The sequence below is a fragment of the Aedes albopictus genome, chromosome 1 (assembly GCF_035046485.1).
Source record: "Aedes albopictus strain Foshan chromosome 1, AalbF5, whole genome shotgun sequence".
Lineage (NCBI taxonomy): Eukaryota > Metazoa > Arthropoda > Insecta > Diptera > Culicidae > Aedes > Aedes albopictus.
This window is the reverse complement of record NC_085136.1, coordinates 157387402-157406935: the sequence shown is the minus strand read 5'-3', so window position 1 is coordinate 157406935 and position 19534 is coordinate 157387402. Positions and strand designations below refer to the sequence as shown.

General features: G+C 42.8%; 1 protein-coding gene across 2 annotated transcripts in view; it reads right to left on the bottom strand.

Moving 5' to 3' along the window:
- Positions 1-1370: 1370 nt before the first annotated feature.
- The window catches only part of LOC109431349 (basement membrane-specific heparan sulfate proteoglycan core protein), a 189586-nt gene continuing 171422 nt past the window's right edge, over positions 1371-19534 (bottom strand). For both annotated transcript variants that reach the window (XM_062845623.1, XM_062845622.1), the window contains exons 11-13: positions 14980-15050; positions 14050-14512; positions 1371-2272 (exon numbers count right to left, since the gene is read on the bottom strand). In XM_062845623.1, coding sequence (XP_062701607.1) covers positions 14141-14512; positions 14980-15050 — 443 coding nt within the window. In that variant the 3' untranslated portion in view covers positions 1371-2272; positions 14050-14140. The remainder of the gene's footprint in view (positions 2273-14049; positions 14513-14979; positions 15051-19534) is intronic.

The window sequence follows — 19534 nt, the reverse complement described above, 5'->3', positions numbered from 1 at the left end:
GTTAAACACTATTTTTTAGACAACTAATTTTTGATTTGTCATATCTCGGAGACCAGTGAACCGAATTGAATAAAGTTTTGAGCGATAATCAACAATATATTAATGCTTGAAAATTATTCAAAACATAGGTACTTTTTGAACATTGAAAAAAGTTATGATGATTTGACATTTTCACCCTTAAACAGGAAAATGAGTCAAATTTACATACCGCACAAAAAATACTAAATGTGTTCTTCCTTTAATCTAAATGGGCTCTAATATATCCTATAATATATATCTTAAGAACAGAAGTAGAAAATCTTTAAATATCAAAAATAAACATTAATTTTAATAGATGTGAAAAAAATTCATTTTTTCGAGAAAGATCCAAAAAATGTCAATTCATTATAACTTTTTTCAACGATTGAAAAGTACCTTGTTTTAAATGATCGCTCAAAATTTCATTCAATTCGGTTCACTGGTCTTCGAGATATGACAGTTCAAAAATTAGTTGTCTAAAATAGTGTTTTACGAGAACGGTTCTAGCTTCGCGAAAGAATAATCAATCGAGTCAAATTAGTACTATTGATGCACATATAATAGGAGAGAATTTTTTATGCACTCTATGAAATGTTACAGCATGTTGAACTTTTTTGTGAGAGAAAAAAAAAGATGCCTATCCCAAACATTTTGGCCACCCCCTGTACTTGTAGGAAACCCCCCATTTAACTCTATTAGCCCTCCATTTCACCCAGGTGCCCCACCACCTCCCCCCACACATTCCGCACATCCTTTCTGATCCCATCTCATCTTTATTGAATTTGGAAGTGATTTTGTCATAGAAATGAAACTGTTACTAGGATGCGGGCTCCAGTTTTGACCAGTCTGAAGAAAGTATTTTTTATAAAAATAACCAATAATCCTATGAAAACCACCAATGTGCCAAATGAAAGGTTTCAATCTATATTTTGTTGGAAAAATGCTAAAATCATGCTAATACTTGATTTTTGTATTTAAAAAAATAGTAGCATTGCCGCAGTTTTGGTTACATTCTCAACTTTGGCTTCTATTTTGGCCAATCATGTGTATTTCTTATGGGAGTTGCCAAACTAGAAGCACCCTGGCCAAAATAGACATATGGGTGTTGATTTTTTTAAAGAAAAATATTTTTTTTTCTCAGTTTTAACCTAAATGTATGGGTGTCACAGGCTGAATACCGCACTATGGCCAAAACTCCGAACTGGCCAAAACTGAAGTTTCTACCCTACTCGGTTTTGGACGGCGTGACGACCCAACAACGGCAATCAAGTCTGTGTACGTGAAGTCGTCTTGTTTGTCATCAATTATGTGCATTTCGGATAAGTTGTTTAGTACTATTAAAGAACGACAACTATTGTTTCATAGTTTGTATTACCTTTATTTCATTACTTGTCTTTATTACTATCATCAATATTGTTACTCATATTTACACACTCTGAGTACCCGCAAGGGAGTTACAATATTTCATTACATTTCCTATAGCATTCTCATATTCCACAGTGCCTTTATCTAGCTTCAGCAACCGACATACTGTTTGCACCACATTTGTTATTATTACTAGTTGTATCATAAAATGCTTTTTATAATGTATCTTCCTTTGTTCCATCTTTCTGGCTGTACCTTCTGTTAATTGGCTAAAGTGATCGTGTTTTATGAATATTGTTTTATCTACCGTTATGTATATAGCGTAGTGTGCTTTCCGTCCTTTTGATTTTTTTTTCAGACGATATACCGTTCCATATCATAATCGCTATCTTTCCTCGACGTAACAATAAGCGCCACATTTTTTTTATTCATAATAAAACTTTTACTTTTTCTCCATTCCCTTCCATATTTTTGCATTTGAAATAACGCATATATTGTTTCCGACTTTGCATCGGTTATGAATATGAATATAGCTTCTTTTATGATCGTGTGTGTATGGTTTTACGATTTGCTCATCTGATTTCCAGATGAGGTTTTTTATTGGCTCACCTTTTTTTGCCTGTCACCTTATACAGTAATTTCATTTTGGCACTTACTCCTTCAAATATGCAGAGACAAATGGTGCACTTCACTCTTCTCTCTAATAATAATCAGGGTGTCAGTTTCCGTACGAAGAAGCAATCAGCGAAAGAGTTCATGGAGACCGAGTTGCCGGTGAGGGACGAGTAATGTGATGTTAGGGAAGAATTTTATCGTTCAGCTTTTCACTACTTCGCCCAGCGTCCGCCAATTTGTCAGTGTACTATTTTTTTTAGATGATTGAAGGAAGCTGAAACAATGCCAGAAAAAAATGAAAAATGTCAGACTTTAATGATTGATGAACTAAGTGCCATTCAGCACAAGTAGTTGGTATAGCTAGACAACACTCGATCAATTTTGTAACAGAAATTTAAAAGCGATTTTATGAAATATGAATGATATGATGGGTAGATGAAAAAAAAAAATTAAATTGTAAAGAAAATACTTTTGTAAAAAATTGGTGAATATCACACTCTCTCTCTCTCTCTTCTTGGCGTAACGTCCTCACCGCACTTCCACAGTTTTTAACTGAGAGCTTCCTCTGCCAAGGAAATTTCCTTTACGAAACGATCCTGGACCGACCGGAAATCGAACCCGTCACCCTCAGCATGGTTACGTTGAATACCCGTGCGCATTGGCGAAACTACGATTTTTTGCCAGGGGGTGCCCCACAAACAAATATTCATTAGTTCATCCATTCATTATTCATCGTCCCATATTTCATAGCAATGCATTCAAATTCTAGGGGGTGCCTGGCACCCCCGGCACCCCCAGTAGTTTCGCCTATGCCCGTGCGTTTACCGCCTCGGCTATATGGGCCCTGAATATCACACTATTTTTCTTAAAAAGTGTACGTAAACATTTTTAGTGACATTTAGTGAATTAGTGGATCAAAATCTATTCAATATGAATATTATGATTAATATGAACGGATGAAAAAAAAAAAAAAAATTATTAAGATAATAGTTTATTTTCTATGAAAATATGAAATTTTGTGAATATAATCCTGATAATCCTCAAAACTGAACGTGTTACAGGAATTCTGAAGTCAGATTCGGAATCAGCGGGTCAAATTCCTCCAAGATCTCTCACAGATTTTTTAGGTAATGTGAAATGCAACTAAAATGCATTAAAAAACAAAGCTACCCAGTTAACTGCACACTAAGAAAGAACTAAAAATGAGACGTAAATTTCTTTAGGCGAGCATAAACAGCATGATGCTGAAAGTTACATCTTTCTTGTAAAATTAGGTCTTGAAGGACGGGAAAAGTGGACTACTTGTTTTAAATCAAGTTTTGTAAGACGTAAAATTACGCGTTTTAACCTGTCAATTTACATCTTCTTCAGTAAATCTAAAATTACATGTATTTTAGATGTGTGCATTGTACATGCGTGTTATCCTCAATAAATTTGCAATTAAAAAAACTTTGCAATTATTGAACATCTACTGTAAAAAAGGAATTCATAGTATACGTAGCATTTCAGAGCACGACTAAAATAGGAACAGTGCACAATGGTCCGAATCCACGTTTTAGCAGGAAAAAAATCCGTATCTCTGTTTTCGTTAATTTTAGGCGTTTGGTGTCTTCAGAGAAGTTGTTTGTATTTGTTTGCTGCATCTTTTCCAAAATTTTTTGATTAGGGTGGTCCTCGTCCTAACTCAAATCTGGAAAAGAATTTTTTAATTTTAAGTCATACGCGATCGAGTTCTTCACAAAAGTTGTAGGCAATGCTATTTCGAGCAACTTTGCTGAATACGCCGTTTATCTAGCTCTTAATTTGAACATAGTAGGTTAATTTTAAGTTTTGACTTAGGGTGAGCCCCCCAAAAACGTTTTTTTCGCAATAACTTTTTTATTTGATTTTTTTCGAAGATGTGAGCTTCGGAGCATTTGAAGAGCAAGTAATGACGCATATTTGTTCTGAACATTGCATGTTGCTAGGTCTTGTCATTCAAATGTTATGTGCAACTTTTGACTTAAAAAGAACGATGTCTTCAAATGCTTATATCTCATGGAGCAGGTAAAATAAAAAAAGTTCTTTAAGCGGCATTTGGAAGGTCACATATAAAGCCAAATGTGGAGCAAATATTACAAGAACGTTATTTTTTAAATTGGAATAAATCGACTCCAAAAATCCCCTTAAAAAATCGAAAAACTACTTATAACTCATACAATTTTAAAGATAGAGACAAACTGTCTTCGGAAAAAATGTGGGTTTTCACCATACCTAAAAGTTTCCCATACACGACTTTTTTGTAAAACGTGAAACAAAAGCTTGAAATTGATCATTTGTTTTTAGAGAATATAATCGTTCTTATTTCCTAGAAAAACATAGCATGGTCCTCCAAAGAATCAAATGATCAATTTCAAGCTTTTGTTTCACGTTTTACAAAAAAGTCGTGTATGGGAAACTTTTAGGTATGGTGAAAACCCACATTTTTTCCGAAGACAGTTTGTCTCTATCTTTAAAATTGTATGAGTTATAAGTAGTTTTTCGATTTTTTAAGGGGATTTTTGGAGTCGATTTATTCCAATTTAAAAAATAACGTTCTTGTAATATTTGCTCCACATTTGGCTTTATATGTGACCTTCCAAATGCCGCATAAAGAACTTTTTTTATTTTACCAGCTCCATGAGATATAAGCATTTGAAGACATCGTTCTTTTTAAGTCAAAAGTTGCACATAACATTTGAATGACAAGACCTAGCAACATGCAATGTTCAGAACAAATATGCGTCATTACTTGCTCTTCAAATGCTCCGAAGCTCACATCTTCGAAAAAAATCAAATAAAAAAGTTATTGCGAAAAAAACGTTTTTGGGGGGCTCACCCTAAGTCAAAACTTAAAATTAACCTACTATGTTCAAATTAAGAGCTAGATAAACGGCGTATTCAGCAAAGTTGCTCGAAATAGCATTGCCTACAACTTTTGTGAAGAACTCGATCGCGTATGACTTAAAATTAAAAAATTCTTTTCCAGATTTGAGTTAGGACGAGGACCACCCTAATCAAAAAATTTTGGAAAAGATGCAGCAAACAAATACAAACAACTTCTCTGAAGACACCAAACGCCTAAAATTAACGAAAACAGAGATACGGATTTTTTTCCTGCTAAAACGTGGATTCGGACCATTGTGCAGTGAAAACAAACTGAACATAGACAATATTTCACCACAACTAGTTGTAGCAAACTTCCAAGTTTAAACACCCGTACACCTATATCCAAGTTTTTCAACATTAGTATCTCCCACAGACAACACCACCACACCCGGTTGGTGATGGTGCATTAAACACAGAAACAAACGTTATTTAAATACACCAGTGCTAAAACCATAACGAGTAAATGAAGTGGAAAAGTTTTTATATCCACCGCAATGCAATCATGGCGGGTGAGAGGAAGGAACGTGCACGAGGAAATGCAAAATGCTGCACTCCGACCAGGATCGTTGAACGCAAATAACGCCACAATAAGGATGACTTCCGACACGAGCTTCGACAACTGCTGGGCTGATAGTCTAGGCTAGGCCGTGTTTGCAGATCTGTCTATGCCAGTCCCACTTTGCACTTTGTTTTCGAATTATCGTACAACAGGCGGTGCAACTGTTTCGATGAAGGCGGTGAAAAACGTATAGCGCTAATTTAAACTAACAACTGTGTGATTGGTATCAAATAATGAGAAAAAAGGTTGAACCGCAATAGCAGTAAGTAAAAAATGGCATGGATACATTCTTAAAAACAGCGAATGACGCATGCAGATTTACACTTCACCTTCTAAACAACATCTCAACTGGGACAGAGCTTGCTTTGTAGCGTAGTATTCCACAGTTATTATGTGATGTCAGTATGAAAAGGTACTGTTTAGGATCGAACATAACCGGTTCTGCCGAAGCCTTCTGCTGGTAAACCAGGCGAACATCAAAAGCTCGATTTTTTCTCCATTCCTGGCAAACGAGGTGACCACGCTACAGCGGTTGCTGCGAAATGGTCTTTAAGATATTACGCCTGTGAACAAACCATTCCCATCATTAAATACATTTGGCGTCATAGGCAGTAGTATTTCATCAAAACATCTAGCGTTGCCAAGACCGTTGCCATTCCTACCCTCAGGGATGAAGTGGAGCTTTAATCTCACATCAGCGTTCCATTTCTGTTCGAAGATGAACCAGCCGCGGGCTGAAAATTCCCTTAATAAAGCTAATAATAATAATTCAATTTCTTGATAAAGTAGTCTTCGCTCATAATCCATATTTTCGAATGAAGCCACTATTGATAGTCATTTGGAAATTGCGCTCATACCTACCTTACCTTGATACTTTGTTGGCTACAAAGTAACTTTACTCCAAGGCCGAGCGTATAGAAGAGCACCATCTTCGTCGGTCTTGGGCGATGGTCCTCCATTTTCCCCGAACGTGTAGGGATCGTAGATCTTCTTCAACCGCGTGCAGCCAGCGAGTTCGCGGCCGCCCACGAAGTCGCCTACCTCTACCGGGTTCTCTGCTGAATATTGTATTCGCTATTCTTTTTTCCGACATCCGCACTACGTGTTCAGCTCACTGAAGTGTGCCGTATTTTATACGTTTCACAATATTTGCATCTTCGTACACTTGGTACAACTCGTGATTCATGCGAATGCGCCACACTCCATTTTCTTGTTTCCCACCGAGAATTGACCGCAGCACTTTGCGCTCGAAAACTCCAAAAGCTTTTCGGTCTATCTCCTTTAACGTCCACGCTTCGTGACCGCAACCGGAAGAATCAGCGTCTTATACAGAGCGAATTTTGTTTGCGTTTGCAATTTACGGGACCTAAGCTGGCTACGAAATCCGTAAAAGGCCCTATTTGCAGCTGCAATACGACTTTTCACTTCACGGGAAACGTCATTGTCACATGTCACAAGTGTTCCAAGATAAACAAATTCTTCAACAACTTCAAACACATCCCCATCAATCACTAACACCACTAGGCCTGCTTCTGTCTCTACCCGCTATCATGTACTTCGTCTTGAAAGAGTTAATCGTCAAGCCTATCCTCGCCGTCTCTCTCTTCAGAGGAGCATAAGCTTCCTGTTGGCGTAGTACAGGGTGCGGCAGGAAAAAATGCGAGAAGTTCAAGGCACTAGTACACGCTAAATATGGGATATATATGACTATTTTTTCATGATAGTGTATCAGTCAATGTCTATATTCTAGCACTGAAAAATAAAAATGAACATATTTGATGTTTAACATGTGATAATGTAAGCCTAATAAGCGGGTATCAATAAACTGCGAGCCCAATGGTCATTAAACAAAATGACTATAACAGAAACAAAATTAGCTTAAATTTGATGAACAACCAGACCATACCGATCCAGAGTCATGTAATTTCACATACTAGATGAAATAAGTACACATGTTTGATGATATTGCAGAGAAAATTAAAATTTTTGTTTTATCAGATATGAAATTTAACGACCTGTGTACTTTTCTGCGGTTTGAAAATTCTGATTGTCTTCAGTTTCAGGCGCCGCCCTGTAAAGGTTAGTGACCAAAATGGGAAAATTTTTAATTAACTTTTTAGAAAACTAGCCTATTATAGATCATGGAATGTTCAAACATAGATTGGTTAATGTCAAATGGACGAAAACGAGGTTTGAAGTTGAAAAACACTTTCGCATTTTTTCCTGCCGCATACTGTAGGCAATCGGTCGTCGCCGTCCCCTTGGATCACGTTGTTAGGAACCCCTAGCAACACCCATGTTAGTGAAAATAACAAACCTGGTCAAGAGCCCGGCTCATTCCTCAACTAGACCCCGTGTAACATAGACGTTTTAAATATAGTTCCTTTTTGTTCACTGTTGAACCACCGAGTACGTTTTTCGCCCTGGAGTCCCCCGATCACACCTTCAAGAGGTTATGGGCACCACCGCGAAGGATCCATCCTGCAACATTCCGTTGCTGAAGGGAAGTGGAGCAGACTTCCAGAATTGGAGTTACCGCGTACGCCTGTACCTTGAAGCCAAGGGCGTTGCGGATGTGCTGACGAAGGTGGCACCGGCAGCGGGAGCAGAAAGGTTGAAATTCGAAGAAACGGACCGGATCTCCAAAGCGTTATTGGTGAGTTGCCTGTCGGATGAGTGCCTGGAAATCGTCCGGGAGAAGGCTACCACAAAGGAGATATGGACCAGTCTGGAAACGACCTACGCGAAGAAGTCCGTGGCGAGTCAACCCGAGCAGAAGGGCATACCTTACAAACACCATGTGAAGAGCAACATGTGCTCTAATACCTAAAATTGTTATTGCTGCGTTATTCTACGAAATGTTATGAGAACATCTCAATATCAGTTGGAGGTATTTGAGTAGAGTTTGGTATTGATATAGTATTTGTTTGTTGAGTAGTGGAAATAACCGAAGAACAAGATTTGCTTTTAAATTATGAAATCATCGAACAAATGGAACATTTAATAACAAGAAAGGTTATTAGTTTGTTATTCAATAACTTTGGGATAACAAATACAACACTTGAAATTTTAGGTCTGCATTCATTATTGAAATAACATGATTTGTTATTTTCTAGGTGTTATTTATACAAAATTTTGATATTCGTTTTTGTTATTTTGCCTCTTATTACCACCTAATGAAGGGCATATCAAGGTATGGCAGGATTTAAGACAAATATCATGATATGTTATTCTCTTGTTATTTTCTTCTGCTCGGGAAACCATAATACGGAAGCAGTTGGCTCGTCTTCGGATGAATGAAGGCGGAGACGTTCGGACGCATCTTCTGGAGTTCTATGGGCTTGTTAGGAAGTTGAAGACGGCCGGAGCGACGCTAGCGGAAAGTGATCTGGTATCACAGCTCTTCCTGACGCTGCCAGACTCGTTCGATCCACTGGTGACGGCCCTGGAGAACGTAGCGGAAGAAGACTTGAACTTGGACCTCGTCAAGCAACGTCTACTGGCCGAAGAAAGGAAGCGATCCGACCGGCAGAGTGATTCGGTTGAAGACAAGTTGGCAGCGTTTTCAAGCGATTCGAAGAAGAAGCAAGAATTCCTTGGAAAGTGCCATAAATGCGGACGCCGTGGTCACATGAAGAAGGATTGTCATCATCGGGAAGAAAATTCAGCGAAGAAGGATGCAGTCAGTTTCATGGCTGATGCAAACGTTGCGGAGAAGAAGCCTGGACGGATCCTGTTCAAGCTTGATTCCGGATGCAGCGACCATCTGGTTGGCGAGAAGGCTGTTTTCGCTGTTTTGAAGAAGATGACCAGCCGCGTGGAGATCAAGGTTGCAAAAGATGGAGAAGCCATGCTTGCGGAACAGATCGGCGAAATCAATGCGGTAAGCAACAAAGGAGTACAGTGCAACTTGAAGAATGTGCTCTACGTTCCGGAACTACGAGAGAACCTAATATCCGTCAGGAAAATGGCCGATGCAGGCATTGATATCCGGTTCTCCAGAAGTGCAGCTGTCTTGAAGAAAAACGGAAAGTTGTTGGCCACCGGACACCTCCGGGCGGACTGTACGAGCTTGAGCTGTCGTTGGAGGAAGCAAAGGAAAATCACTGCGAGGTAGAAATCGGGAACCTATGGCATCGTCGACTCGGGCAAATCGGCCAACGCGGGTTGGAGACCATGGCCCGTAAAGGAATGCTGAAAGGTGTGGACGAAAGGACAAGCAAGATCAACTTTGATGAGTCGTGTTGTTCGTACGCTTCGATGAGATAGGATGACGATGTCCCGTTGCCTGTTCACTTCCCGCTCGAGCAAGAGGGGGAAAGGGGCCATCCGGCCACCGTTGATGTCATCGGCGAAGTCAACCGAGAATCTGAAGCAGAAGCCATCAATGAAGGTCAAGACCCAGTTGAAGAACCAGGAAATGCGCTCCCTTCGCCCACAGAAAGACGCGAAGTTCCGAGGGAATTGTCGTCGAGGCATAGCGAACGGGAGCACCGACTCCCCGGTAAGTTATTCGATTATTTCATCGGTTATAGAGCTGTTTCTGGCGAATTGATTTATGCAGATGTGCCTGAATCCTATGATGAGATGACCAAGCGTGCCGACCGAGCCATGTGGATGGCTGCCGTACGAGACGAGCTGCATTCCATGGAGGAGAACAAGGTCTGGCGAATTTCGAAGTGTCCAAAGGGAGTGAAGCCTCTGAAATCGAAGTGGGTGTTTCGACTGAAGGATGATGCATCCGGCAATGCGGTCAAACTCAAGGCAAGACTGGTGGTGAAAGGATTCCTACAGAAGGCTGGAGTCGACTACGAGGAGACAATTGGTCCGGTTACAAGACTTGCCACCATCAGGACGATTCTCGCGGCCGGTGTGCAGCAAGCAAGCATCATCATCCTCTATGCGGACAACCTGCTCATCACTGGGAGGAAACTTGAAACGATCCTGAATCTGAAGGAAGCCCCCGGTATGACATTCAAGATGATGGACTGTGGAAAAATCAGCCGTTTCCTGGGAATGAAGCTGGTGTACGACCGGTCGACAAACCCCATGCATCTTTCTCAAGAAGCGAGCACCGACAAGCTACTGGTACGCTTCAAGATGGCGGACTGCAAGACCCCGACGGAGAAGAGTCTGGCCGTTTCCCAGGATGATGAAGCAACCCAGAAACCATACCGCGAGCTTCTGGGAACAATGATGTACGCGATGCTGTGTACCAGGCCGGACCTAGTTTTTCCTGCCATTTTCCTGGGACATTGCCAATGGACGAGTGGCGGTGAAGTAAGTGAACACACAAAATCAACTGGCGGATTTGTCCACCAAACCGGTAGATGTGGTACATCTGGAGAAGATGTGCCAAGGCCTAGGACTGGCCGATTGAGAGGGGGTGTTGGCGTAGTAGCAATCGGTCGTCGCCGTCCCCTTGGATCACGTTGTTAGGAATGCCTAGCAACACCCATGTTAGTGAAAATAACAAGCCTGGTCAAGAGCCCGGTTAATTCCTCAACTAGACCCCGTGTAACATAGACGTTATAAATATAGTTCCTTTTTGTTCACTGTTGAACCACCGAGTACGTTTTTCGCCCTGGAGTCCCCCGATCACACCTTCAAGACTTCCTCCACTGCTCTACGATCGATGCCGATGAGATCAATATGAGCATGTGCGACCGCGTGATGATAGATCCAATCCTCTGTACGCCTGACCTCCTAATCGCTCATTCGAGTGCAATGTTGAACAATACATTTGAAAGAGCATCCCCCTGCTTCAATCCATCCAAGGTCACAAACGACGTAGACATTCCGTCCGCGATCCGAATACTAGATTTTGATCCATCCAGCGTTGCGCGTATCAGCCTAATTAGTTTCGCCGGAAAACCATGTTCTGAAATTATCTGCCAAAGCTCATTTCTTTTCACTGAATGGTGTGCTGCTTTAAAATCAATGAGCGGCCAATGAGTTATATTCCCGAAATTTATCTAGGATCATCCGCAGGATAAACATTTGATCCGTCGTTGATCAGCCCTCACGAAAACCAGCCTGGCATTCGCCGACGAAAACTTTTCAAGAAGTCACAGTCTGTTGAACAGGACAGTGTCCTGAGCACACTCGACAGTATGTTATATGCCGAATTTAAAAGGGTAATCCTTCTGTAATTGGCACACTCCAGTCTTTACCCTTTCTTGTAGATTGGGCATATGAGGCCATCCAACCAGCTGGTGGGCAATTCTTCATCCTCCCAAATCTTTATAATAATCTGATGGATTGAAAAATGTAGCTTGCGTGCTTACGAAGTTCAACCGGGATCTCATCCTTCCCAGCAGCCTTGCTGTTTTTCAGCTCTTTAAGGGCCTTTTTAACCTCATCCTGTGTTGGTGATTCTACTGCTTGATCATCATCCATTATGTTAATCCTGTTCCTGGGTGCTCCTTCGCTGCTACCATTCAACAAATCTTCGAAATGCTCCTTCCACCTGACAATGGTGATTGTTTTGTCTGTCAGCAAATTTCCTTCCCGGTCATTGCACATGGCGGGCACTGGCGCAGTCTTGTGCTGCGCGCCATTGACAGTTGCATAAAACCTCCGCATATCGTTCATGTCCATACTTTCCTGCGCTTCAGCAATAACACTCTCTTTGTGTTGCCGTTTTTTCTACGGTGGATTCATTTCTCTGCTGCTCTTGCCACCCAGTACCGCTCCCTGTTCTGCCGGTTACAGGCGACTAGCATTCGACTTCTGGAGGCATTCTCTTTGTTCGTCACTCGTTGGCAGTCCTCGAAAAAAAAAAAAACCATTACGTTGGCGTCGCTGAGCGGTACCCATCACCTCTTGTACTGTTATTTTCACTGCTTCGTGGATAACTCTCCATAAGCTGTTGACATCACCAGATCCGTTGGTCTCTCCTATCCTCTCGTCTAGCTTCTGATGGTACTATGCAACCCCTTCGGCTGACAAGGGCTGGATATTGAAGCGCATCGTCCTCTTGTTTCTTGAACTCGTGACGCTGGATAATTGCGCCTGAATTTTTGCGGCTACAAGATAATGATCCGAGTCAATATTACTATGGAGGACTGATGGTCCTTTCGGTGTCTCAGACAAAACCGCAAGGTTGGGTGTCGCGGTTGCAGGTCTCCAAAAAACTGATTATTGCTCCTACTATCTATGGAGTAATTTCACGCCCTGAAAATATCCCATAGAAAATTACAAGAGTTCAAAACATGTTTGAAATACTCAAATTCCTCTGGAGAAAAATAGGACAAAACACCATTTGCTCCTGGAGATTTGATGTAAGCAGAGCGTTTTAGTGCCCACTAAGTCAACTATATAGCTATAATTCTCTGGCGGAAGCTAAAGATCCGTAACTATACAAAAGACTGGTTTATCCGAAGATATTTTGAACTTGAACAGACCAGAGTTCCATTCAGGAATACCTCTTGTGGTCCGCACAGACCGCAGAGGACAAGCTTCTTTCAAAGCAATAGTTATGGTATACCACAATGGAGGGCGTTGTAGGTACAAAACCACAATGAAACTCTCTTGACGTAGCAATGGAAGCGAGTTATCTATAAAATGTGGCCGCATGGTTCTAGCTTCGCGGAAGATTAACCAATCGAGCCCAAATTTGTACCTGTGATGCACATATAATAGGATGACAAACAGTCAAAATTTGAGAATTTTTGATGCACTCTATGAAAAGTTACAGCATGTTGAATATTTTTGAGAGAAAAAAAAGGTGCCTATCCCAAACATTTTGGCCATCCCCTGTATCTAGGCTGATCGGGAAAAGAAGTTAACATTGATGGTTAACTTCCAAGCGAGCTCGAACTTTCCGAACTTTGAAAATAGTTTTTCCGACTTTTCCAACCGATTTTCCTTGACAGTAGAAAATTTTCATTTTGGTTTTTTTAATTGCTGAAAAAAATTGCTTATGATTTCACAAAACAAAAAAAAAAATATGTGTCTACGATGCTTCGTTCTTGAGTTATGATTTTTCAAAGTAGGTGGAGATGGAGTCTGTGGAAAATGTTCGTTTTCCACTAGAGTTTTCCGGAAAATTAGGCAACCTTGATTTTTATCAATTTAGTTTTTTGTTCATATATGTATAAACCCTACCTCTGAAAAAAAAAATTCAATAGATTCTGATAACCTTCGTACCAATTTGTACGATAAATTTCAAGTTGTGCATCCTAAAAACTCATACACTGCGAAAGTGACCGTATGGGTTGGGTAGCAGGCTTGGTTTTTTTGGAGCAATTTTATGTCATATAAACTATTCCGTTAATCACACGTATTGTTTAAATAACAAAAAGTTGTAAACAAAAAAGATACGTTATATCGAGGTAAAAGGTACGTTGTATCGAGTTAGGTTATATCAAGGTATGTCTGTATGTCGAAAGTAGGACTCGATCCCAGAGCTGAAAATGCTGTATATGTTTAATACATGGAGTTTAATGTAGTAAGTTGACTGTTGGAACAGCTTTCATAAATAATTTGGCATTTAGTTTGTCGAGTTTGCTAATGTTTAATGGATTAAAATAACTAATGAAAGCAAAAAGCGTACATAGTAATAAACAAACATGTATACTTACAACTTGCTTACAGTATTCACATTATCCCAACAACTAGCAGCCTTTATTCAACGCTCGAATGCACACCTATCAGCAGAAGTAACAGCAAAAATCACAACGACGAGTATAACAGAACCGATGACGAGCCACCGCCCGTCCAACTTCGGAAGATTATCCTGCAACAGCACGAGCCAGTGTGCACCGTACGGAACGCTAGCCTCACCAGCCGGATCAGCAGTTGGCGTAGGTGCACCAGCAGGACAATTAACAGCTTTGCCCCGCCGGACCATCCGCCGGATGATTGATGGGGCCGATGGTGCAGATGGAACGGATGGAAGAGTTGATGACTACTACTGCTGCTGCCGACTGCTCCTGAGCTCATCACGTTGTGCTCACTGCTCTGCAGACCCTTGTACAGTCGGCCGTTTTTGTGGATTTTATTATTCTCCTCGGGTTGGTCAATGTTGGGCGTTGAGTTGATTTCCTGGTCATTGTTTTTATTCAGGCGGGAGAAATTAGAACAATTGCAAGAGATGGAGAAAGTGAGAGAGAAAGAGTCATTATTATGGAGATCAGGTCCCAGACGGAATTATCTGGCATGGTGAAAAGATATCGAACTGTTTGCTAATTAAGCCAACCAATCGGTTCGGGTATTAAGTTGGACCATCGCCAAAGCGGAATTCCAAAGAAGTTTGGAGTTCATTAATTTCGGAGATTTGGATTTTTGTCGGGTGAACTTTTCGAACGAAAAGCAGCTGGCAGGATCGTGAATCATTCAATTCACTCGTTTGAATTCATATAGGGTTTCCACCAGAATCGCCTTCGAAAATTTTTCCTCAAAATCTGTCAGGAATTTCAAAATCAAATACACCAGTTCTATCAAATTTTTTATGTCTTTTTTGCTGTTCTTCTAAACAATTCTAAACAATAATTGTTATCTACCATACTTACATCATTTACAGAGGTATCTTCGACGCTATTCAGTCTATGTGCTGATTTAGTCTTTTTCTGGAGCTCCATTTCTGCGGTGAATGCATGTAGAGAAGAAAGGAAGAAAGCAGAGAAATCCCTTTATTAGTAGGAAGATATTAACCTAATAGGTCCCAACCAAGCGGCATCACATACGGACTCCCAAAGTTTCATAATCTCCACACGTGTCGATTGTGATCTGTACAACCGTCGTCGTTCATAGAAAGTGCGATGAAAACAATGGCACATGGGTGCACCAGCCCATACCATACTAGAGCGAGAGTAAGTACTGAAATGTCGACGGCGTGGCGGTAGGTACTAGCTGCGCAATCTAGCAAAGAGTGCGGAATCCATTATCCAAGTCGTTGTGAAAGGGATAGTAGAATTAATTTCTAGAATGTTAATACTTAGAGTATTCAGCGTTTTGGATTGTTTGTTTTTGGTCTGGTGTGTGGGAATACAATAGGAGCATAACTGTTACCGCTATTGTCGGAACGTGATGGGATCGTTCAGAGGACAACAGCTAAAGTTTCAGAGATGGCAAAAAATATCCAAACGGAATCAATCCACCTACAATTCATTTAATTTATTTAGTTCAACATCACATTCATGATAACACTAAGTCAACAATAACTAACTCATGCAAATCATGCATTTGGTCGTAGGCTGACAGGGAAGGGGGGGTTTGCTTCGGCAAACCTGAGCGTCTGTTCTCCAGGAGGAGCGGCTCACAACAGCGTCTGATCCCCATGTTAGGGGCGGCTGATCTACGTTCGAGTGCTAGGGAAGGACTCTAAGCTCAACTGTGCACTATGGTCCTCCGGAAAGTAGGGGGTTGGTGTCAGGCCCTACGAGCCAGCCGTAAAAACCCATTGTAACGGAAAATCAGCAACAGAATAATACGAACCGAGACCAACGGCAACGACCCCAGCGAACAAAAAGGACTTGCGATTGGAAACTCGGTACGTGGAACTGCCGATCTCTCAACTTCATTGGGAGCACCCGCATACTCGCCGATCTACTGAAGGACCGCGGGTTCGGCATCGTAGCGCTGCAGGAGGTGTGTTGGACAGGATCCATGGTGCGAACGTTTAGAGGTAATCATACCATCTACCAGAGCTGCGGCAACACACGCGAGCTGGGAACAGCTTTCATCGTGATGGGTGATATGCAGAGGCGCGTGATCGGTTGGTGGCCGATCGACGAAAGAATGTGCAGGTTGAGGATCAAGGGCCGATTCTTCAACTTCAGCATAATAAACGTGCACAGCCCACACTCCGGAAGTACTGATGATGACAAGGACGCATTTTACGCGCAGCTCGAACGCGAGTACGACCGCTGCCCAAGCCACGACGTCAAGATCATCATAGGAGATTTGAACGCTCAGGTAGGCCAGGAGGAGGAATTCAGACCGACGATTGGTAAGTTTAGCGCCCACCAGCAAACGAACGAAAACGGCCTACGACTCATTGATTTCGCCGCCTCCAAAAATATGGCCATACGTAGCACCTTTTTCCAACACAGTCTCCCTTATCGTTACACCTGGAGATCACCACAGCAGACGGAATCTCAAATCGACCACGTTCTGATTAACGGACGGCACTTCTCCGACATTATCGACGTCAGGACCTATCGTGGCGCCAACATCGACTCCGACCACTATCTGGTGATGGTCAAACTGCGCCCAAAACTCTCCGTCATCAACAATGTACGGTACCGGCGACCGCCACGGTACAACCTAGAGCGACTGAAGCAACCGGATGTCGCCTCAGCATACGCGCAGAATCTCGAAGCCGCGTTGCCAGACGATGGCGAGCTCGATGAGGCCCCTCTAGAAGACTGCTGGAGTACAGTGAAAGCAGCCATCAACGACGCAGCCGAGAGCACCATCGGGTACGTGGAACGGAATCGACGAAACGAATGGTTCGACGAAGAGTGCAGAACGGTTTTGGAGGAGAAGAACGCAGCGAGGGCGGTAATGCTGCAGCAAGGGACTCGACAGAACGTGGAACGTTACAAACAGAAGCGGAAACAGCAGACCCGCCTCTTTCGGGAGAAAAAGCGCCGCCTGGAAGAAGCGGAGTGTGAAGAAATGGAACTGCTGTGCCGTTCCCAAGAAACACGGAAGTTCTATCAGAAACTCAACGCATCCCGCAACGGCTTCGTGCCGCGAGCCGAAATATGCAGGGATAAAGACGGAGGCCTCTTGACGGACGGGCGTGAGGTGATCGAAAGGTGGAAGCAGCACTTCAATCAGCACCTGAACGGCGTGGAGAGCGTAGGCACGGGAGCCCACGGCAACGGAGGAAATAACGACGCCAATGCAGCGGAGGACGGAAATGAACCAACTCCCACGCTGAGGGAAGTTAAGGATGCCATTCACCAGCTCAAAACCAACAAAGCAGCTGGTAAGGATGGTATCGCAGCTGAACTCATCAAGATGGGCCCAGAAAAGTTGGCCACCTGTCTGCATCGGCTGATAGTCAGGATCTGGGAAACCGAACAGCTACCGGAGGAGTGGAAGGATGGGGTAATCTGCCCCATCCACAAGAAAGGCGACCATTTGGAATGTGAGAACTTCAGGGCGATCACTATTTTGAATGCTGCCTACAAAGTGCTATCCCAGATCATCTTCCGTCGTCTGTCACCTAAAACAAATGAGTTCGTGGGAAGTTATCAAGCCGGCTTCATCGACGGCCGGTCGACAACGGACCAGATCTTTACCGTACGGCAAATCCTCCAGAAATGCCGTGAATACCAGGTCCCAACGCACCACCTGTTCATCGACTTCAAAGCGGCATACGATAGTATCGACCGCGCAGAGCTATGGAGAATCATGGACGAAAACGGCTTTCCTGGGAAGCTGACTAGACTGATTAAAGCAACGATGGACGGTGTGCAAAACTGCGTAAGGGTTTCGGGTGAACTATCCAGTTCATTCGTATCTCGCCGGGGACTGCGACAAGGTGACGGACTCTCATGTCTACTTTTCAACATCGCGCTGGAAGGTGTGATGCGACGAGCCGGGCTCAACAGCCGGGGAACGATTTTCACAAAATCCGGTCAATTTTTGTGCTTTGCGGACGACATGGACATTATCGCTAGAACATTTGGAACGGTGGCAGAACTGTACACCCGCCTGAAACGCGAAGCAGCAAAGGTCGGACTGGTGGTGAATGCCTCAAAAACAAAGTACATGCTGGTAGGCGGAACCGAACAAGACCGGATCCGTCTGGGTAGTAATGTTACGATAGACGGGGATACTTTCGAGGTGCTGGAGGAATTCGTCTACCTCGGATCCTTACTGACGGCTGACAACAACGTGAGCCGTGAAATTCGGAGGCGCATCATCAGCGGAAGTCGGGCCTACTACGGGCTCCAGAAGAAACTGCGGTCGAAAAAGATTCAACCACGCACCAAATGCACCATGTACAAAACGTTAATAAGACCGGTAATCCTCTACGGGCACGAGACATGGACCATGCTCGAGGAGGACCTACAAGCACTCGGAGTTTTCGAGCGACGCGTGCTAAGAACGATCTTCGGCGGTGTGCAGGAGAACGGTGTGTGGCGGAGAAGGATGAACCACGAGCTCGCTGCACTTTACGGCGAACCCAGCATCCAGAAGGTGGCCAAAGCCGGAAGGATACGGTGGGCAGGGCATGTTGCAAGAATGCCGGACAACAACCCTGCAAAGCTGGTGTTTGCAACGGATCCGGTTGGCACAAGAAGGCGTGGAGCGCAGAGAGCACGATGGGCGGACCAGGTGGAGCGTGACTTGGCGAGCATTGGGCGTGACCGAAGATGGAGAGCGGCAGCCACAAACCGAGTATTGTGGCGTACTATTGTTGATTATGTCTTGTCTTAATGATGTGGAACAAATAAATGTATGTAAATTCACAGACTTGTTGTGCGGCAGTCTTATAAGTGTCTTGTACATGGTCATTCAATGTGGCAACAAAATCCACGCCATCCGCAAAATAGATAAATTGACCAGATTTGGTGTGCCCAAAGTGGGACCCGATATAGATAATATAAAAGAACACTTCAAGTGTTCATTTTTTGTTACAAACCAATATGTTTGGGGTTTCCAGTTAGCCTAGTGGTTAAGGCTATGGACCGCCAATCCGGAGACGGTGGGTTTGATTCCCGTTTCAGTCGGGAAACTTTTCTCGACTCCCTGGGCATAGTGTATCATTGTACTTGCCACACAATGTACAGATTCATGCAATGTCAGGCAAAGAAAGCCCTTCAATTAATAACTGTGGAAGTGCTCTAAGAACACTAAGTTGAAGAGAGGCAGGCAAAGTTCCAATGCGAACGTCGAGCCACAAAGAAGAAGAAGAAGATGTTTGACAAACATGTCACAGCGAAACAAAAATTAACTTTTGGTCTGTGTCAAAAGCAATCTTCCGAGTTTTCTACAGATTTTGGGCCGCTGAATCAGAATCTGGCCTCAGATTTGCTCCAGCACGTCACAATTTTGAGTTAAACCTCTATTTATAGGGTAAAATATACGATTTTGGGCGTATATGAC